The sequence below is a fragment of the Microplitis mediator genome, chromosome 2, assembly GCF_029852145.1.
Source record: "Microplitis mediator isolate UGA2020A chromosome 2, iyMicMedi2.1, whole genome shotgun sequence".
Classification (NCBI taxonomy): domain Eukaryota; kingdom Metazoa; phylum Arthropoda; class Insecta; order Hymenoptera; family Braconidae; genus Microplitis; species Microplitis mediator.
Window position 1 is genome coordinate 14,571,815 of NC_079970.1, and position 24,008 is coordinate 14,595,822.

General features: G+C 28.4%; 1 protein-coding gene across 4 annotated transcripts in view; it reads left to right on the forward strand.

The window, feature by feature from the left end:
• The window catches only part of LOC130662889 (hemicentin-2), a 491,796-nt gene extending 480,850 nt beyond the window's left edge, over positions 1-10,946 (forward strand). For all 4 annotated transcript variants that reach the window (XM_057461842.1, XM_057461841.1, XM_057461839.1 and 1 more), the window contains 2 exons: positions 3,846-4,024; positions 7,836-10,946. In XM_057461842.1, the coding sequence (XP_057317825.1) occupies positions 3,846-4,024; positions 7,836-8,069 (413 nt within the window). In that variant the 3' untranslated portion in view covers positions 8,070-10,946. The remainder of the gene's footprint in view (positions 1-3,845; positions 4,025-7,835) is intronic.
• The last annotated feature ends 13,062 nt before the right edge of the window (positions 10,947-24,008 follow it).

The following is a 24,008-nucleotide window of genomic DNA, read 5'->3' on the forward strand; positions in this document are numbered from 1 at the left end:
TCCCACGATTACAGTGAATTTAACGGTAATTTTTAAAGAAAATTTCTTTCCGTGTATGCTAGCTTACAAATTTACATATATAATTATCAATATATGTAAACCATATATGTGCTAACTTATAAGTTTACATATTATGATTATAAACATATATAATACATGTATTAACTTATACACTTACGTATATAATTAATTATATTGAAACTTACTATACTATATGTAAGAAAATATATCCCGAGTAGAATTAAAACTCATAGGTGGCCAGCCCGTAGCTAACAGATTTTAGTTATACCTCATCACTGCCTAATAGAATTGGCCAGCCATAACCTCACTATGTAACGCCATCTTAGCCGATGGCTGACTGATCAAAACATGCCAGTGGATAGATTCAAACATATATCCAATAGCTAGGTTAAAACAATGAGGTAGTAAGTGTGCAATTATAAATAGCTAATCGCTGGCAAAAAAAATGAGCTAATGACAAGATATGAAAAGTAGCCAGTGGCTAGCTTAAAAATATGAGTTCACGATGACTCGGAAATTGAAAAAAAAAAAATAAATTTTTTTTTTTTTTTTTTTACACTGGCTTTACAATTGGTATTTAGATTAATTTTTTTATGAGTTTATCATCGAATTAATCGTGATGTCCAGTTGGTCGGTGACAGGAGTTGAACCCGGATCCTTGGGATGATGAGTCTCGCGTGTTATCCACTGGGCTGCTACTGCTCGTTGAAATCGACTACAATTTGATGATCCATATATGTTTTATACAGTGCTATCTGTAACTAATAGTGACTAGACAACTATAAGATACTGGTGAGGTGAAATTTATTTTTCAAGCAGCTCCATCTATAGCTAATAATTACTGGACACCCATTAGACACTGGTGAGTTACATTTATATTTTTATGCAGCGCCACCTGTAACTATTAGCGACAAGATAACCATGAGATATGGGCGAGGTGAATTTTATTTTTTATACAGTTCCATCTGTAACTAATGTTAACTAGACAACCATGAGATACTAATGAGTTGCAGTTATATTTTTATGTAGCGCCACCTGTAACTATTAGCGACAAGATAACTATGAGATACTGATGAGGTAAATTTCAGCTTTTGTACAGCTTCATCTGTAACCAATTTTCGTTGGATAACCATGAGATACTGGTGAGTTCCAGTTACATTTTTATGTAGCGTCGTCTATACTTATTTGAGGTTAGGTTGATTTATTGTTATTTACTAAGTTGATGCTTATTAAGCTGAGTATAAATTGGTTACAATATTATTTAACCTTCTAAATAATGGATCGTAAAATTTCGTGAGATTAAAAAAATTTTTTTGTTCCAAAAAGGTTTTTCTCGCTCCCAGAAAATTTTCATTTTCATTTCATGATGTAAAATTTTTCCTAGGACAAGTGAAAATTTTCTGCGTCAAGAAATCCTTTTTTTCTGTCTAGAACAATAAGTATTATCTAGATAAAAACCAATAACAAATCAGTAAATTCTTTTTTTTATAGCGCCATTTGTAAATCATAGATAATGGCCAGCTATCAGTTTGCAGTGAGTCGTCTTTTGACTTGAAAACGACGCCATCTATCAATAATTATTTTGAGCTAGCTGTGAGGTAATGATTAGTCAGCGTTAGATTTCTACAGAGCGCCATTTGTAAATCATAGATAATGGCCAGCTATCGGCTTGTGGTGAGTCGTCTTTTGACTTGAAAACGACGCCATCTATAAATAATTATTTTGAGCTAGCTGTAAGGCACTAGTGAGTCAAGATTTCATTTTTGTACAGCGCCATCTGTAAATATTAAATATTGTTCACTCACGAGATATCGGTGAGCTAAAAATATTCTTGAAACAAAAATTAGCCAACGGTGAGCTCGTTATTAGCTAAATCTGCTAGCTAGTAATGCTGAGCTAGTGACTGGCTCTAAACTCATCTTCATTAGCCAGAATTCTACTCGGGTATATCGTTTTTGGCCACCCTCGCAGATTTGAATCACGGTGGAAACACGGTGGGTTTGTTCCATTTTACCACTGTGATTACGCGGTGTATCCACCATGATTCCACGGTGGCTTTACCACCGTTTATACACGTTGTTTTCACTGTGATTACGCGGTGGATACAGCGTGGAACCACGGTGATGAAATAGCATAAAGCCACCGTGGAATCACGGTGGATACACCGCATAATCACAGTGGATACACTGTGTATCCCCGGTGGTGAAATGGAACAAACCCACCGTGTAACCACGGTGGATCCACGGTGTTTACACTTCCACGGTGTTTCCACCGTGATTCAAATCTGCGAGGGCACTTATATAATCCCACATTGATTATATATTTTTCCATATACATTTATCATATATGGTATTTTCATGCGGGATAGCTGCTACCGATTATTTTTTTTCGTGTCGTATCAACAAAGGGAGTAACGTGAATGACACTGTATAAAATTAATCTTTACTGTAGCAGTTCTATTTACAATGCGACTGGGGTCAAAATTTGTAGGCTCAGTAACTACTCAATGTAGTACGGAAAATCCTCTGGTTTCTTTACCACACAATTTTATAATTATTAGTTGGTATTACTTTTTTTGAAGTACACAAGTTTAGATATACACACACACACGCCCGCTCGAAGGACCATCTGAAAATGGTCAGAATAGCTTTCTAGAACCTCAAAACGCCGAGATCTGATGAAAGCTCGATTTTCGAAAGTCAAACCGAAACCAATAACTTCTTTTTTGTTTAAAATTTTTAATTTCCATAGTGAGAAGTTAAAAAATTAAAATAATATTTTTTTATAACGTATGATGTTTGAGCGTTGATTAATATCAAAGTTCAATTGATTATGAACATTCCCAGTGTTCGTGCATCTGGAAATAATGGCTTTTGATTTCATTTCCTTTGATGATTTCACGCATAAATTGATGGTGTGTAACTAAACGTGGATAAATAAAAGTATTAAATAAAAATAATTGACATAAAAAATAATTAATACATCAGTTGAATAATTTAAATATCTGTAATTTTAAAAAATGATATTAATTAAAAATGTTGGTTAGTTAATTTAATACCAGAAAATTTGTTACATTGCTTGATGAAATTTAGTTGAATAATAATCTTAATAAATGCTTTTATACATTTGCCCACATATATGTTTCTCTTTTACCATATTCTCGAAACGGTATTCAAGATATATTCAAGTGTAATTCTACGCAGGAATATTCATGAATTACTTTCCCTCAAATTGTATGTGTTCTCTACTATACATACACTTTACTTTGAGAAGAGAGTGCAAATGAATCGGTCGAGGTCAGAAAGCTGATTTTGCGAAGCGAGAAATCCATGCAGATTAAGAGTATATTCGCAAATTAGTTAAAAAGAAAAAAGTTAGAATATCCTACAGTTCAATTAACTGAAGTGCATACTAAAACACTTTGAATCATATCATACAAACTCTTTTACAGCTAGTTGCCACGTAAATATAATTCTACACTTATCTTTAAAAACACGACTTTTAAACTTTTTTGTCGGTATATATTTTGTTTATACACTCACAAGTTTCAATTTAATGTGGAAAATGTAGTTGCTTTTTATATGGACTTTCGTCGTCGATCGACCGATTTTATTCGATTACTCACGAAACGCAAATACGACAAAACTCAATTCTATTTACGAGATTCGATACATGCGGCGGATTTAGTTGAGGCTATGGGACAAGAGTAACCGGATTGATTGTGACATACGAAAAGCAATATCGATACATGGATTTAATATAAATATATCAATACATAGATATAGATATATATGTAAATAGAAATATTTAAATTTAAATTTCAGGTCGACCAATGGTAAATCCAACGATGCAGTCGGTGTCTGCAAAGGAAGGCGACGCTTTAGAAGTCGCTGTCGAATTTTGTGCAGAACCTTCTTATACGAAGCTCCTCTGGCTGTCTTCCGAGAGTGTCTATGTACCCGGGGGCAACGCCCGAGATGATGTTCGAGTCTTAGAAGTCGAGGTAAATTATCCTCCAATGTCTCTCCATTCACTTTGTTTCGTTGCCTGCAGGCCAACGATATTCAACATTACAAAACCCTTAAGATCTCTTAAACCTCTTAAACTTTCTTTTAACTTTCGTTAATTTTCAATAATTCTCTTTTGAAGTCTTAATTACTTAGCGGACATCACAATATAACCACGTTAAAGGAAAGCATTTAAAAACTCAATAACGTTGTTTTAATAATAATTATGATTTCACGTTAAATGTAAGCATAAAAATTTCATTCGAAAATTCAATTCGGAGTTAATCAGTATTTTAAATAAAAAAAATTTAAAGAAACTTTTTCACCACCATTAGTGAAATTTTCCTACGTGATGAAACGGAAATCTCGTCCGATGCATTTATTTTATTTTATGCCTGTCTCCTCCCTTACTCGTCCTTCGCATATAGTCTTTTAGGTAGTATTTATCGCTGTGGCGTGTCTAAGACCGTCGGATGAGATATATGAATGATAGAACGACGTGCCCACCTTTGCTAAATACTTGATACTATTTTTTATTTAAAATAATATACGGTATATAAAAATCATAATCTCTACACGGAAAAAAATTACAATTAAATTTACGATACTAACATCGTAATTTTTCCTTCACATTTTTCCTTTATGCTTTTAAAATCATAATTTTACGATTTAGCATTGGAAATTTCATTTAAAAAATAGTACTTCAAACAAATATCACAAATTCTTATGCCCTTTAATATAAATTACGATGTGAACATTTTTTAATTTGAAGTAATAAAAATTTTAAATAAAATTATAAATTAATAAATGCTCGGGGGTTGGATTCGAACACGAGACCTCTCGAAAGCGAAGTGTCCAACGCCTTGGACCACTTGGCCACATAAAAACCCTCCAATTGAGAAAGTTTTGAAGGTCCATGTAAACAATATAAATAAACAGTCATAAGTCACGAGAACGCCTCTTACAGTGGACACAATTACTTACATCGTATCATAACACTGTAATATTTATTTTATTTAAAAGTAAATAACAAGATAAATATAGTTTTTGAATTGTGATATTTATTTTATTCTTTTTACGATGTTAGCATTGTAATTTTTGAAATAATTTTTAATCCAAAAAGTCTTTGTTAAAATTGCGATGTTAGATAGTAATAATATATATTACATACACGGAGAAAAATGCCGCTGAAAATTAAATAGTAATTACAACCATGACTAAAAATTTGCTATCTCAAATGAGAAATTACAATCCATAAAAAAAATTACGATGATTTACAGAAAATTAATTTTTGATTTCAATTATTACTGTGTGGATCGTAATTTTCATTTATCATGGTAATTACAATCCTTCGTAAAGATAATTACTTAAAAAATTGAAAAATCTCTCACGACTTTGATAATTTTTATTTTAAAACTGTAATTTTTGCTTAATTTGAATCTAAAAATGATTTTGTCCCGCTAAATAAAAAGTACAATTATGTAAACAAAAATATAATTTTTAAATTTATATTAATCATCATTAGATATTGAAAAATTTTATCTAAAATTAAAAATTACAATTACCCGATGAAAAAAGATTTTGTCTAATCATATATGAAGTTATAGATAATCATGCATGATTATATATGGGGTCATATATAATTATATATGACCCCATACATAATTAGATCTGATCATACCTGGCTGCTATTACCCCATATATGATCATACATAAGTCTATATATGATCAGATCTATTTATATATAAGTCTATATATAGTTAGATCTGATCATACCTGGCTGTTATGACCCCATATATAATTATATACAAGTCTATATATGATCAGATCTGATTATATATGAGTCTATAAAGTCTATATATAATTAGATATAATCATACCTAGCTGTTATAACCCCATATATAATCATATATAAGTCTATACATGATTAGATCTGATCAGACATGGCTAATATAAATTCATGTATAGTCGTGCATAAGTTTATATATGATTGGATCTGATCAGACATGACTGATGTAAACTTATATGTAGTTATATATGTCTATGTATGATTAAATCTGATCAGACTTTATTGCCAGAAACCTATAAATATTTAATTATGTATATAGTTCCAATAAATATATATATTTATCAAATAATATGACAACTTTTTAATATCAAAGTTATTAAATTTTTATTCTGTTAACTATCAATCAAACTTAAATCCCCAACCCTGATTAAACAAAATGATTAAAAATGATTTCACACGTTAAATGTCCATAAGAGACAGGATTAGAAATGATTTAAAGGATTAAAAAGTATTTAAAATGATTAAAAAACAAATCATTTTAAATCATTTTTAATCATTTTGTTTAATCAGGGAATACTTAAAAAATGTTCAAAGGTTTCGGCAGCAATTTAAAAGTATAAAGTATCAATTTGATTATTTGAATTAAGTAATGCCATAAAAAAAAAAATTTGAAAAAATCGATTTTCTTAAAAAAAAAAAAATTTTTGAACAAATTTTTTTTTTCCAATTTTTTGAAGAATTACTGTTTTTGATTGAAAAAATGAAGCTTGTCGCTAAAAAAAACTTTTTGACATTGAAGAAATGACTGAAAACCAAAGAATCGCTAATTATGAGATTTTCGGCTAAATCTAAAGCTTCGGGACACTAAGAAAGAAAAATCGCAGCGCTTTGAAATTTTCAGGGTTTTTTCAGGACACTTTGAGATTGAAAGAAGAATGACGATATCCTTTGTTTATCCGTTACATCCAAAGTTATAGCAAGATTTCCGAATATCCTTAAATATGCGAATTTTGACCTGTTTTTTAATAAACATTATCGCTTCAAAAAAAATTTTTCTATAAAAAGCCACTATATTCGCCTTATAGAAAATGTTTCTCAGTTTTCAAAACCCTACTTCCATTCTCTGTACGACCAATACGTCCGGAGTTATTGATTATCAAAGCCAAAATGGACTTTTTTGCTTTGATCAATGATAACTCGGCAGCACATAGGGACTTTTTTGGGCCGCCAAATTGAAGGGCATAAAATTTTCTAAAAGAGTCGTAAGGTCGGATTATCCAAAAAAATTTATTGAAGCCCATAGACTTGTTGGAAGACGAGCAAAATTTTTGAAAATTTTTCTTTCGTCGGTTTTCTTAAGATTCCTCCGGAACCGTGCACGATAAAAAATTTTGAAGTCCAGATCTGAAAACTAAAAACTTGAGGCTACAATTTGCTTTTTTTTTTTTCTACGACCATTTTTCACCGAGTTACAGCATGTTGAAAATCACCCAAAAATTTCGAATTTTTTTTATATCCTTTAATTTTTGTGACCAGTGTATTATGGTAATCGTTCCCATTATACTATGATATTATTGTGATGGTTACCATATATTATGGTAATGGTTACCATATAGATGGTAATGGTTACCATATAGATGGTAATGGTTACCATATAGATGGTAATGTTGACTATAATGTTATGGTAACGGTTACCATATATTATGGCAATGGTTATCATATATTATATATATTAACGATCACCATAATATTATAGTAATGATAACTACATGGGTGCCGTTCCTATAATCAACATTTCAAAAAAACCTGTTACCATGCATTATGGGAACCATTCCCATAATATATTTTAATTGTTACCATCAATTCTCTCCGTGTACTAAAAATTGTTTTTAAATGCTAAGAAATCCTTCTATCAGCGCGTGTATTTTTAATCTCAACCATCGATTATTATTTATCAATATTTTTTTTTCATTCGTTAATTATCTTTTTTGTTTTTTTTTTTCCTGATTTGTTTGCAGAATGGTGAAATAGAGGCATGTTTCAAAACAACATTACAAATTGACGCCGTCCAATTGTCACATTCAGGCGAGTGGACGCTGATTGTTCGTTCACCTGCTGGCGTCGCTGACGCATCTGTGTCAGTAAGCGTCACACGTACATCAAGTTTTAATGGTGACTGCATCTCCAATTGTAATATTACAACATTGTTCCTTTGTCTGGTATTCATCACACTCTATCCTCAACAACGTTAATTCAACACCACTTTGTTCATGTACCACAAGTCTTGCTACTCTTGGCTTTAGGAATTTAACGCACTTAATTTTATTCAACCGTTTCATTCAATTACGAGAGAAGCAAATCGATTTTATAGGAAATGATACAATTATAACTACAAAGTCGAAAGGGGATGATCTTTCCATATATAACTATGTTGATTAGTTTTATTAAACTTAAATTGTAAACAATAAAATAATTTCAAATAACTAAAAATTGTTCACTATTTGAGATTGGTGAAACATATAAATGAATGACTTGTTTATTATCACTGGTGTAAATATTTGTATAAATAATTTATACTCGAGCGACTGCATTTATATTATAAAATTGATTGTAATTGTGTAGTAAAAATTATTAAATAATAAAATTATTATTCATAAGAACCAATGAATAGTAAATAATATCTTGAATAATTATAATCAAATATTTAAATATAATGTTTCATAAGTTGATATAAATAGCTCTCCTTTCCATAGATGCCGAAAGTTAGATTAAAAAAATATATTGTTGTACATTTATTTGGTGAAATAAATTTATAATATGTATATAGTAAATGTATATTTAAATTAAAAGCAACGTATAATGTTACAGTTGTGAAGGATATATGAAAAAATACAGTAAACAACTGATAGAATAAATATTTATGATTTCTTGATATATTTTTATAAACTTATTTTGATACATAAGTTTCTATTTAGCTAATTCCAACCTTTCATAAATATTTCTTCGTTGCCAAATTTTAAAATAAATCTTCGTGAGTCTTTTTCTTCATAAAATTTTTTAAAAAATTTTATTTATTAAACATTTATGTTAATGAACAACTTTAAATTATTCATTTTATCACTTTCATAATAACTTAGAAAACTATATCTATGAATATCCTAGTAGATCCGATTACGGTAAAAATACGGCAATTTACCGCAATTTGCAATAAATAACCGTATTTTGCCGTATTTACCGCAACTTGCCGTTATTCACAGTAAAATCTCGTAAATTACCGTAAATTGCGGCAGCTCTGCTGGATACCGTAGATCACGGTAATTACTGTAATTTACCGTAATTTGGATCTACTAGGGTAATAATGAACGTAAAAATTTTTACAAATGATTGATAATAATGATTATAATCAAGTAATATTATGTCAACTTCATAATACTCGATAAAAAAAAGTCCTTATTAAATTAAGAAACTGAAGAAGAAAGTCAATTTGCAAGTAAAAAGATATGATAAAAGGATTACTATTTAACTATTACATTAATAATACTAGTAAAATAATAATAATGATAATAATAATGATAATAATAATAATAATAATAATAATAATATCGATAGGTATAATAATGGCTCACGAAGAAAATCTGTAATTAACATTTCATCATTGTATTCTCTAGACAGTGAAAAATTGTAAATTCGACTCTGAAGTTGATCGAGAAAAACCATTTATTATTAAAAAAAAATAATAAGTATAATCATGAACAAAATACACATTAGTGTTGGCGATAATAATATTTATATAGGAAAAAATATTATAAAATAATAGCTAAAATCCCTAGCAGATCCGAATAATGGTAAATTACGGTAATTACCGTTATTTACGGTATTCAGAAGAATTACCGTAATTTGTGGTAAAATACGGTAATTCGCCGTAATTTACGGTAAAATGTAGCAATTTTTCTAAATGTACCGTAATTTGCGACAAAACACTGTGAATGCCGTAATTTGCGGTACATTGCTGCATTTTACCGTAAATTATGGTAATTCTGCTGGATACCGTAAATTGCGGTAAATTACGGTAATTATCGTAATTTACCGTCATTCGGATCTGCTAGAAGTAATCGAGCTTACAATTAGCAACGATTTATTTTAAAAAAATTTAATTTTTTAATTTAAAGAAATAATTGATAAATAAAAACCGATAGTTTTGAATAGCATTGTATACAATTCCCAATTGGATTGTTGGTTCCATCTAGTGAAAGCTCGATATACACGTCTATTCTGATAAAGAAATCTATCATGTATGAAATAACTTGAAAGATTCCATTTTCTTAAAAGACTTGTTAAAGATAAATGAAACAAATAATTAAAATTTTCAAGTTCACTATTAATAGTTTTATGATGTGGATGACTCATTATAAATTAATACTCAAAAACAAAAAGAAAACGATAAAATCAAATTAGACTTGATAGAAAATTTTTGTGACAGAATAGTTAAATAAATATTAGTTATGAAATATTGTAAATATTTTAATTAACTAATTGAAAAACATATATGTGTACAGTAAGGTGATATATTATAATTTATCTGGATGCATAAGCGAATATTGTCTGTTCCTCTCTCTTTTTTTTTTTTTTTTGATTGTATTTCATTTTACATAAACCAGCGCAATTATAAATTGCAATTACAAATTATTTATAAATAAACAAATATTTTGAAGTGGCAGTTAAACCATTTCCTAATGTTCGCACAGATTTTTTTTCGGATATGCAAATAAGTATATAAGTTACCACGAGACATTTGATAGTCCCGTTGGAGTGTACTTAATTATAGAATATACAATAAAAAAAAGAACAATGATCAATTTACTGTGTATTATAAATAACAAGAGCATAAAAAGTTGATGTTGTACCTATATGTAAGTATGATAGTCTTACGGCCAAGGAGTAAAGTGTATACGTCCAAATTCAAGAAGAATACGATAAATTGAATTTATTTACCCTTTACATTCCTGTAGTAACACCCACTTATTTTCATTCTAGTGCAACTTACAACTTAAGCGGCAAACAAAAAGCTATGTTATTTGACATGCCTGTACTTAAACCCGTAAGTTAGAGTTGTACTTCGATACAATAAACGTCAGTTGATTTTTACACTACACTTCTTTATTGTAACACCGCCCTTTAGATTCAAAGAAGAATAATATCTTTCCTCGGTTATTTAATTCCTCGATACAAATCAAGTTGAATCGAGGGCAATTAGCAATAGTACCATAGAGCCTCCGAAAGCTGTACTAAAGTCAAATAATGTCTAGAATAACGTCAGTAAATTATTCTTAACATTTTAAAGACTAAAACTTACGTGCTTGTAAGGTAAGGATGGAGCTTAAATACTTCCATAATTCTTATACTATCTCTGCCGGGTAAGTATTGCCAGAAGGCTTAGCCTACAAAAATTTCTAGTTATTTATTTATTCCTCTTCTGGGATGTGATTTAGAATGTAGTTGTGAATCAAATAATACCTTACATCTTTTATTATTTGACATACATACCCCCATGAAAAAAATTTATTAAAAAAATATATGTTAAAATATAAAAAAAATATATTTTTCATATAAAAAAATTTATTGAAAATACATAAAAAATATGTAAATATATATAAAATATGTATAAAAAATATATTTTAAATAGCTAACTTTTGGCCGATTTTCGTACACTGTAAAAAAAGATTCCTGACGTCAAACCAGATTCGTTTGGCTCAAGTACTCCGTGCGTTTGGATACAGCCAAGCGCGTCAAGCATTTGAGTCTACCGCCCTCTACGTTTGACAGTATATTTTGCTTCAACTGAGAGTTTCTTGAGGGAAGGTATAGTCCAGTCGGCAAGTGATTTAAATGGCGGTCCTAGTAGATTAAGCGAGGCGGAGACCGATTTTGACGATTTTTTTTTTGATTCCGCACTAAAAAAGGATTTCCAAAAAAGTTGAACAGGTTTCCCGTGTTGCTTTTGATTATTTAAATATTTAAAAATTAGTACTTAGTTAACTTTTAAATATCTCGGAAACTATAGGGAAATCGGGAAAAAAAATCAAGAATAAAATGTAGAGAAATAATCAAAGAAAAAAATGAAACCAATCCGAAGTCTATACGACTAATAGTTTACGAGATATGATTTTTTTAATGCAAATTAATTTTTCGCCGCGCGCGCGGGAGTAAACAATTACCTGGAACTTTTTGAAAAATGCATAAATTAATAAAAATTTTTTTCTAATTCGTAGTTCTTACAATTCAAGCCGATAAACGAAAAGTTTCAAATCGAAAAAATAATTTTTTCGATTTTTTACATTAAAAAAACCATTTTTTGGTTTTTTGGATTTAAAAAATCAAAATTACCAAAAAAATTTTTTTGATGCAAATACAATTATTCTATTAGTTAAAATATACTCCCTAAATAAAAAAATAATCTAAAAAAAAATTTTTTTCTACAAAAAACAATCGATTGAAAATTTTAAATTTTATGTCGCTGGCCCTATCCATTTAATGAGTAAGACAGAGATAGCAATATATGTCTGTCACTCTAATCGCTGGTCGAGCGCCGCTAGTGGGGGATTCACAATAATAATAAAGATATATACGGTGGTCATAATTCGAAATATCCAAATCGTTTTATTTTTTTTTTATACTCCAAACTTTTGTAATAGAAATTTTTTTTTTTATTCAAATTTTTTTTTTTTTCTTTAATTTCTTCTGTGTGTAAACAAATTTTTAACGTGATATAAAAGTAATTTAACTTGTACTTAATGTTCTTAAATAAATCTCAATATTTTTAAAAATGATTGTAATTTATATCCAAACCATTCCTTATTTACAATAGTATTAATAAAATAAATATTTATTGATTCCTAAAAGGTTGAACTTAGATTACTGTAAAATTTTTAAATCTTTCATCGTGGAGTACAGTTAATATTTAAATTTTTTAAATGTCAAATTTTATAATTACAGCAGATATACTGTTTGAAATATATATTTTCAAAGAATAATTTTCAATCGATAAAAAAAAATAATTTTTTTCACGCAAAAAAAGTTGAGATAAAAAAAAAATTTTTGTAAAATTAATTTTTCAGATAAATAATTTTTTTTTGCAAAAAAAGTTTTGTAAAAAAAAAAATTTGTTTACACACAGAAGAAATTAAAGAAAAAAAAAAAAATTTGAATAAAAAAAAAAATTTCTATTACAAAAGTTTGGAGTATAAAAAAAAAATAAAACGATTTGGATATTTCGAATTATGACCACCGTATATATCTTTATTATTATTGTGAATCCCCCACTAGCGGCGCTCGACCAGCGATTAGAGTGACAGACATATATTGCTATCTCTGTCTTACTCATTAAATGGATAGGGCCAGCGACATAAAATTTAAAATTTTCAATCGATTGTTTTTTGTAGAAAAAAAATTTTTTTTAGATTATTTTTTTATTTAGGGAGTATATTTTAACTAATAGAATAATTGTATTTGCATCAAAAAAATTTTTTTGGTAATTTTGATTTTTTAAATCCAAAAAACCAAAAAATGGTTTTTTTAATGTAAAAAATCGAAAAAATTATTTTTTCGATTTGAAACTTTTCGTTTATCGGCTTGAATTGTAAGAACTACGAATTAGAAAAAAATTTTTATTAATTTATGCATTTTTCAAAAAGTTCCAGGTAATTGTTTACTCCCGCGCGCGCGGCGAAAAATTAATTTGCATTAAAAAAATCATATCTCGTAAACTATTAGTCGTATAGACTTCGGATTGGTTTCATTTTTTTCTTTGATTATTTCTCTACATTTTATTCTTGATTTTTTTTCCCGATTTCCCTATAGTTTCCGAGATATTTAAAAGTTAACTAAGTACTAATTTTTAAATATTTAAATAATCAAAAGCAACACGGGAAACCTGTTCAACTTTTTTGGAAATCCTTTTTTAGTGCGGAATCAAAAAAAAAATCGTCAAAATCGGTCTCCGCCTCGCTTAATCTACTAGGACCGCCATTTAAATCACTTGCCGACTGGACTAGTACCAAGTCGTTTTAACTAACTCTATAGTATTTGATATAACTCAATAACTTTTTTCATTTAAAAAAAAATAGAAATTAGTTCAGGTCATTGAAACTGTTGATACAATAATGATTTTTGTTTTATATAAAATAATTAAAAATTTCACTCAAAGTAAATTGTAAGGTGATTGAAAGTATGAATTTTCAGTTAAGTCAAAATTTTATTAAAGCAAATGAATTTTAGTGTTGAAAGTAATATTTTTGTAGGTCCGTTGAAACTGTTCTTGCAATTGATTCAATAAAAAATCGAATTGTTTCAAGTTGCTGTATTGCATTGATCCAAAAAAACAGTAATCTGCATCAAGTGAATATTGCCTTTAATTATTTCATCAATGATTAATTTAAAAACAAATTTTTTTTCTTACGTATTCTTTTATTTTTGATTTTATGTTTGATTTTATTATTATTATTATTACTATTAGTATTATTATTATTTTTTTTTTATTAAGTATTGGGACGATTACATTATATTATTATTATTATTATTGTATTATATACATTACACGTTACAAATAGTTCTGACATACTCAGTTTTTAGTGAAAAATTAAATAATCGTAGAATTGGTATCCGGAGGAATCGAACCCAGCACCTTACGCGCGAGAGTCAGGCGCTTTACCGCTACGCTACGGGACCAGTAGGAAAGTTTGAGTTTAGTTGTGCTTCTAGTACTTTGTTCTCATATTGAATGGATATGTACAGTCAATTGCTTATACATTGATCTAAACGTGATAAATATGTGACTCTTTTTATAAATAAATTTTTTTATTTAACCGACAATATAAAGACTTCCATTCAAATATAATTCGATATTTTGTAACGAATACATTTATATTCTTGTCGAATATTTTTCAGTTTTAATGTGAGTGCGTCAAATTATTCCTACAAGCTCGTCGGATTCTCTCCCCAAGAAACTCGTCGGTTGACACGACACGTTCGGTATTATAGGAAACTACTTTTGTTTCATTGAAACATGTGAAGTTGTCAAACTAAACGTTTCAAGAGTTTCAGTTAAAGGGTATAGCCGGATTAATATGGGAATTCTGCCCCCATGGCTTTTTTGACTCAAACTTAGGGGGTCGATTTGGTGTCGAATGAAAATAATTCACCTCAATTTTTAGCTCTTTAACTCAAACGGTATTCGAGAATTTCAAAAAAACCTGTTTTTTCGAAATTATTTTTATTTTTATAGTAAAATTCGGAATTAATCAATGATAATTTTTTTCCAAATTCTTACGAGTCCAAAACATGAAAAAATCATATGATCGTGATTCTCAAACGGAAAGCCGATTTTTAACGGAGAAAAGAAAATTATAATCTTTTTTTTTTTAGCCTTTTTGAAATATGTCACTCACCAAAATTCGTCAGAAAAAGTCTTTCATACTCCTCTATACTCAGGAATTTTTTGAATTGGTGGAACAATTCAAAAAAAATTAAAAACTCATTTTTTTCTTAAAATCTTGCGTTTTAACAAACTTGTATTTTTTTTTAGTACAAATAAATGCGTAGAAAATTTTTTTTTTCCAAAAATATATCTTTGCAAAAGATAAACATAAAAAATCAGTAGCCTACAGTCATTATAAGCGTTATTAATGATTTAAAAGACACTTAGAGGTAATACTTATTAGGGTGTCCCGAAAAAAAAACAAATATATTTTTTTTCAACGTCTTATGAGCTCAAAAGTTACTTTATAATATAAAAAAAATCCTCACCGAATTTCAGCCAGATATCTTTACAATTGAGCTATCAAAAAGGGGGGTCCCTTTTCCCATTTAAAATACAAGCGAAAATTTTTCATTTTAGTTTTTTGTTATTAAGACTATGAAAAAAAATTTTTTTTTCCAATTCCACCTGGTATAATTTCATAGGAAATTAAATTCTCTACAAAAAAGTGCTCAAGCATTATATACGTCAAACGAACTGGGACAAAGTCACTGGGTTTCAAAGATCAACAAAAATTTAGTTTCCTTAATGTTAATTTTTTAAAAATTATGTTTCATTTTTATTCCATCAAAAAAATTTTTTTTTTTTCAAATTTTGACGAGCACATTCATGTAGAAAATTTAATCTCCTACAAAAAGTATCTGATATCATATATACGTCAAATGAATGAGTAAAAAGTTACAGGGCTTGAAATGTCAACGAAAAGTTAAGTTTAAAAAATTTTAAATTTTTGAACTTAACTGTCAACGAAAAAATGAACTTCATTTTTCGTTGACATTTAAAGACCTGTAACTTTTTTCTCATCCACTCGACGTATATAAGATGTTAAATATTTTTTGTAGGAAATTAAATTTCCTACAAGAACGTGCTTCTCAAAATGTGAAAAAAAAAATTTTTATAGATCAAAAATGAAAAATAATAAAAAATAATTTAACACTGATGAAACTAAATTTTTAGTTGATCTTTGAAGCCCCGTAACTTTTTCCCAGTTTGTTCAACGTACATAATGTATAAGCACTTTTTGTAGAGAATTTAATTTCCTATGAAATTATACCAGGTGGAATTGGAAAAAAAAAATTTTTTTTCATAGTCTTAATAACAAAAAACTAAAATGAAAAATTTTCGCTTGTATTTTAAATGGGAAAAGGGACCCCCCTTTTTGATAGCTCAATTGTAAAGATATCTGGCTGAAATTCGGTGAGAATTTTTTTTATATTATAAAGTAACTTTTGAGCTCATAAGACGTTGAAAAAAAATATATTTGTTTTTTTTTCGGGACACCCTAATAAGTATTACCTCTAAGTGTCTTTTAAATCATTAATAACGCTTATAATGACTGTAGGCTACTGATTTTTTATGTTAGTAGATTTCATAAAAATCTAACTATTGTATTTGTCCTCATGATGGAATTTTCGAAAAATTTTGCTACCTCTAAACTCAGCTCGGCGAGCTGAGTCAGGAAATACATTCAGTTCAAAAGTTTATATATGTATTTATATATATATATATATATATATATATATATATATATATATATATACAATATAACGCGCCGTTCTCCAACGATAGCGTCCGCAATTCTACACCGATCTTAATGAAACTGAGTATACTTATTCTATGGACGATTACCTTGGATGAGTTCGAAGATGAGCCAATTCGGCCAATAAGTTTAGGAGTTATGGTCAATTGAAATTTTGTAAAATTTTCAAAAAAAAATTGTTTGCCGCTTTAACTGGATGTAACTTCTTAACGGAAAGAGATAGCTTATTTTCGTTTGTTCTATATGAAAGCTCGTTCGATTGCCTTCAATTTTGACTATACAGCTCATTGATTTGACCATTTTTTCTAATAGATCAATGGTTTTGAACATTTACAAAATATTATAAAAGCTAATTTTATGCAGGTTTTCACTTTGATTATAGCCACAATTTCAAACCGATCACCTTAAAACTTAGTATACGTATTTTGTGCGTGACTACCATGTTCGAGTTTGAAAATGAGCTCAATCGGTCGATTAGTTTAGAAGTTATAGCATTTCAAAATTTTCAAAATGTCAAAAATTCATATTTTTACTTATTCTTCCTTCAATATCTTTTGAATGTGATAACTTATCGACTTTATATCAAATTCATCTGAAAGCTCTTCAAATAAGCTTTAATTTTCATGCCTATATATATGCCTAGACCACTGAAATTACTTATTTTACCATTCATTCAATGAAATTTTGCTATTGCATTAGTTCTCCTACTTCTTAGTACATTCATGGAGCTACTTAAATTCATATTATCGCAGTGTGACACTTATAAAATCCATACATCTCAATTCAGTGGGTATATACAATTTTGTTTTATCGACAGTGTATAAATGATATGATATATCAATAACAAGATTAACATTAGTTATGATGATAATATTCTCTATATCTACTCGTCGTTTGATATTCTAATAGGCTATTTATTTCAAATATTAGTACTAATTTCAAGTATGACACTTTGATCTATCGCAATCAATTTTTAATTTTAGAATATTTTATTAGTAGATTTTATTGAAAGCCAATTATCGCCTTTGACCTTATGGTAGAATTCTCGAACATTAAAACCATAATCTATCATAATTTTTCGAATAGGGTCCAGAATACCATTGGTCCGATAGTTTGAATATATGCATACGTATCTTTAAATAATGTCAAATCAAAACATATAGTGTATTATCATCAAAAATTCTTCTGAAAATCATTTAGTTAGCTTCAATTTTTGGCATGATACTTATAATTTTTTGTTTTTTTTTGTTTTAGTATCTCGAGAATTTTTAAGAAAATGTAAAAAAAAATTTTATTTCATTATTAACTTTTATTTGAACAGTGAACAAAATTAAACAATGAGAAATCTACTTCCATTTCGGCTGCCGAATGGCCTTTTTATTTATCTTTTGCAAAGATATATTTTTGGAAAAAAAAAATTTTCTACGCATTTATTTGTACTAAAAAAAAATACAAGTTTGTTAAAACGCAAGATTTTAAGAAAAAAATGAGTTTTTAATTTTTTTTGAATTGTTCCACCAATTCAAAAAATTCCTGAGTATAGAGGAGTATGAAAGACTTTTTCTGACGAATTTTGGTGAGTGACATATTTCAAAAAGGCTAAAAAAAAAAAGATTATAATTTTCTTTTCTCCGTTAAAAATCGGCTTTCCGTTTGAGAATCACGATCATATGATTTTTTCATGTTTTGGACTCGTAAGAATTTGGAAAAAAATTATCATTGATTAATTCCGAATTTTACTATAAAAATAAAAATAATTTCGAAAAAACAGGTTTTTTTGAAATTCTCGAATACCGTTTGAGTTAAAGAGCTAAAAATTGAGGTGAATTATTTTCATTCGACACCAAATTGACCCCCTAAGTTTGAGTCAAAAAAGCCATGGGGGCAGAATTCCCATATTAATCCGGCTATACCCTTTCTTAAAATTGAAAAGTTTGCTTCAACAAGTTTTTATTTTTAAATCAAGTACATCCAAATTTTAATTAAAATATATTTTACTATTCGTTCAAATGTTAATTTAATTACGGTCAAACTTAAAAACTTTAACATAAACGCTTAATCAATTTCTCATAATCGAGTAGAGATGTTCATTCAATAAAAACGATTTTCTTGAGACAAACTAGTTTTCGTTGGTTCAAACGAATTTGGTTTCACTGAAGCGGAAATTTGTCAAACTCTTAAGGAGTTTGATTTCAGTACCTTATTTTTTACAGTGTATATATTTTATATATTTTAAATACATTAGTATATATTAGACCGGTTCAAAAAAATCGACTATTTTTTTTTTTCAAAACCCGCAGTGAAATATCTTCTTAGTCATGAAAAAAAAGCCTGTGAAAACGGGAGCTCTTAATATCAATTTTGAAAGGTCGCTCATCGTAAATTTCTATTTTACGTTTAAATAACATGGAAAAAAAAATTTTTCAACTTTGGAATTTTACATCTCATTTTGGAATTAACATGTCGTGGTAAGAGATACATATTTTTGAAGGAAAGTGAACGCTCTAAATAAATTGTCTCTTATGTTTTTTCTCTAACTCTACTGCTCCTTTGACAGTTATTCGAGTTTAAAGGTCAACATGTGATCAATTTAACCTTTTTTTCTTAATTTTTCTTAAATATTTCATAATTATTATTGAAAAAAAAAAATTCGTCTTAAAATATTAAATTATCAAGTTTAACGTCGTTGACAAAGTAGATCTTTATTGTTCTACTATGAGGAATAAATGACTTTTCAATTTAAAAAAAAGGCCATTCGGCAGCCGAAATGGAAGGTAGACTTTCCAATTAATAAAAAGTATCATACATACATATCTTGTGATACATGTTAGTGTATAGTCATGATATGAAATTAGGCTCGTTTTCTAAGAGTGAGAGTAAAAAAAAAAACGACTATTTTCGACAGAGAACTTCAGATAGTTGATTTGACAAAACATTATATAGGTAATGTACTAAACTAACCTTCACGTAAACAAAGTATAGAAATTTTAATTAGTATGAGATCATAATTGTAATTACTATTACGATGGCAAGATCAGTTATAGTTATAGGATGTACAGGTACGATTGAAACAGCATAAATAATAAAAAAAATACTTTTAAAATATAAAATAGCAGTGAAATTTACAGGTTATTCTGTTCACACTATAATACAACTGACAAAATTGTATCATAATGGGAAATGCATAAGTTATGTGAAATGAAAACCATATTAACAACATTTTTTGATTCCATTAAAATATTTAAGGCTATCAAATTATTGGAAGAAATGGTCATAACATTAAGTTTAAGGTCTTTAATTAAAGCTTATTAGATAAGCTTTCAAATACTTTTTACTGGAATCGTCTATCAGTTTTAGTTTTAATGTTATATGAACTTCAACAGTGAATAAAAACTGATTTTTTCGAAAACTCGTGGAAATTTCAAACAGCCATAACTTCACAACTATTCGAACGATTCAGCCTATCTTTGAACTTGATCAAGATAATCGCCTATAGAATAAGTGTGGAAAATTTCATTAAGATCCGATAAGAACTGTAGGTGCTATCGTAATGACAAGACCAGTTATAATCATACGTCGTAGAGGTACATTTGATACATCATAAGTAATAAAAGGAATACTTTTAAAATATAAAATAGCTGTGAAATTTACAGGTTATTTTGTGCACAATAAAATACAACTGACGAAATTTGATTATAATGGGAAATGCATAAATGATGTTGAATGAAAACCATATTTTCAACATTTTTTGATTCCATTAAAATTTTCAAGGCTATCAAATTATTTGAAGAAATGGTCAAAACATCAAGTTTAAGGTCATAAATTAAAGCTTATTAGACAAGCTTTCAAATACTTTTTACGGAAATTATCTATGAGTTTTAGTTTTAAAGTTATATGAACTTGAAAGTGGATAAAATTTTTTTTTTTTTTGAAAAATCGTGGGAATTTGAAACAGCCATATCTTCTAAACTAATCGAACGATTTAGCCCATCTTCGAACTTAACCGTGGTAATCGCCCATAGAATAAGTGTAAAAAATTTCATTAGGATCCGATAAGGATTCTAGGCGCAATCGTGTTCTCAAAACTTGGTTCTATTACATATATATATATATTAGGGTGGCGCAAAAAAACCGACTATTTTTTTTTTTCCATCTCGCATGAAAATTTGTTGGTTTACGATGTTTTAAGAAGCCTCTCCTCAAATCAGCTCAATTAAAAATTTTTAAGAGGTCGCTCACGAATTTTGAAAATATCAAAAATGATCGAAATTCGGATTTTTATTTAAAAAATTTTTTTTTTCTCGTGGCAGCAATAGTTTAGATTTGTAAAATCATGACTATGCTGAAAATTTCAGCCCAAAATTTAAATATTTAAACGGCGCTCAAGAATTTTGAATATTAACTAATAATATGTAACTAATAGTTTAAATTAGTTTTTATAACTCAATTATTGTCATTCTACTTAAATATAACTTTGGCATAACCAAAAATATACAGGACAGTCTTAAACAATAAAATTTGGTAAGTTTTGAATAAGCGGAAAAACCTACAAATTGGATTAAAAAATAAAAAAGTATGTAAATAACTTATTATTTCTATTTCTCGGGTTATATTTTCATTCATTGTCATGCAAATTGATGGTGAAAAAATCGAGAAGCTTTATTATTAATATTTAAGGGTCGCTCAAAAACGTCCAAGAGACTGCGCTCGGAAACATTCAAAATTCTTGAGCGCCGTTTAAATATTGAAATTTCGGGCTGAAATTTTCAGCATAGTCATGATTTCATAGATATAAACTATTGCTGCCACGAGAAAAAAAAAATTTTTTAATAAAAATCCGAATTTTGATCATTTTTGATATTTTCAAAATTCGTGAGCGACCTCTTAAAAATTTTTTATCGAGCTGATTTGTGGAGAGGCTTCTTAAAACATCGTAAACCAACAAATTTTCATGCGAGATGGAAAAAAAAAAAATAGTCGGTTTTTTTGCGCCACCCTAATATATATATATATATATATATATATGTATATATGTATATATACATACATATATAAATTTTTCAACGAATGGTATTTTCGAACTCTACTCAACTAATTATGATAGGTTGTGACAAAATTTCTTGGAAAATCGACCATGAGGACAAATACAATACCTAGATTTTTAAAAAAATCTACCTAAAAATCTGAAATTAATTCTCTCTTTGAAGTTTAAAAAAAAATTGAATTGTATGTAAATAATTTTATAAACTGAAAATAATCGTGTTAAACTTAAAGCTATAATCTATACCATTTAAAAATTGTAAAATAATTTTTTTTCAAAGATGAGTTTTATTATTATACCACAATTTAAGAAAAAAAGGTTAAATTGATTACATGTTGAACTTTAAACTCGAATAACTTTTAAAGGAGCAGTAGAGTTAGAGAAAAAACATAAGAGACAATTTATTTAGAGCGTTCAATTTTCTTCAAAAATATGTATCTCTCACCCTGACATGTTAATTCCAAAATGAGTTGTAAAATTCCAAAGTTGAAAAATTTTTTTTTCCATGTTATTTAAACGTAAAATAGAAATTTACGATGAGCGACCTTTCAAAATTGATTTTAAGAACTCCCGTTTCCACATGCTTCTTTTTTCATGACTAGGAAGATATTTCACTGCGGGTTTTAAAAAAAAAAAAAAAACGATTTTTTTGAACCGGTCTAATAAATATATATATTGGGTCATTCCCCCAATTAATATATTTTAAAGTGTGACCACCGCGGATTTTGTTCAAATTCTGTGGAGTGATTCTCTACATCAGAATGAAGATTCCCTGAAGAGTTGAGCTCTTAATATTGAGTACTTTCGAAGTAATGATTGTTTGAATTACGACGATTTTTTTTTTATCTTTTTCATTAATTTTTTTCTGTAGTAAAAACATTTTCTATTAAAATACCAACTCTACATTATTCTTGTAAAAAATTCTCAGCATTTTAATAAAAATATTCAATTGTCATTATAAGTAGCGGAAGACGCTCAAAACTTTAATTAAAGTAGAAAAAGTGATTTTTCTGCCCTTGTGACAATTTTTACTTCAAATTTGATATTTTTTTCTGAAAGCTGAGAATTTTTTACGAAACAAATGTCATTTTGAGGATGGGGTTATTTTTGTTTAAGCGTAAAGTTTATTTTTATAAATTAATCTGTAAACGTATCAGTAAACACCGGGTTTTTAAAAGTATGACTTACAGTTAAACAGCAGCACTCTCTAGATGTACAATATACTGAGAAAATTAAATATTAGGAATTACGATCTAGTTATTGTAAAATTTTTTACCATTAATCCAATAGTAGTGAATACAATCATCTATATAGTATTCACTACTATCGAATTGATGGTAAAAAATTTCACCATAACTAGATAGTAATTCTTATTATTTAATTTTCTCGATGTACACGGAAAGAACGAGATTGGACTGGGTACAATGTCGGATTGTACTGAGTCCCATCTGGTGTGAAAAAAATTTACACATTGGACCTGCTACAATCTACATTGTAGTGGCTACAATGTACATTTAACTCAGTCCAATCTGAGATTGTACTCAGTTCCATCCAAGATGGGGCTGCGTAACATGGGACTGAGTCGAATCCCGCGTGTTGGTGGCTACGATCTTACGTTGTAGTCAGTCCAATCTATAGGATGGTAACCAGTCCTATGTTACCGATGGGACCTATTTAAATCTAACATTTATTCAGTTACCATGCGACATTTAACTGACTACAATGTAGGATGGGACTCAGTACCATCTTACATTTATAAATTTATTGCCGTTAAAGGTTACTTTATTTGAATTTACATAGTTTTATTTTTCAGTGCAGTACAAGTGTTTATGTTCATTTGCATATTTTCATCTTTTTTAATTTATATGTGTTTATTATTAGAGTAAATTATTTTCAATTTTTATTCTTTTAATTTTTAAAAGGTAAGTTGCTAAAAGTATCGAATTTTAAACAATTTAATAACGTTTTACATTATCTCAAACACTTTGTCTTCAAACTAACCATTCTTTTTTTTTATTTATTTAATTTATTTTGTATGACCCTTAAAATAATTAATGATACTGAAGTTAGCCGACGTC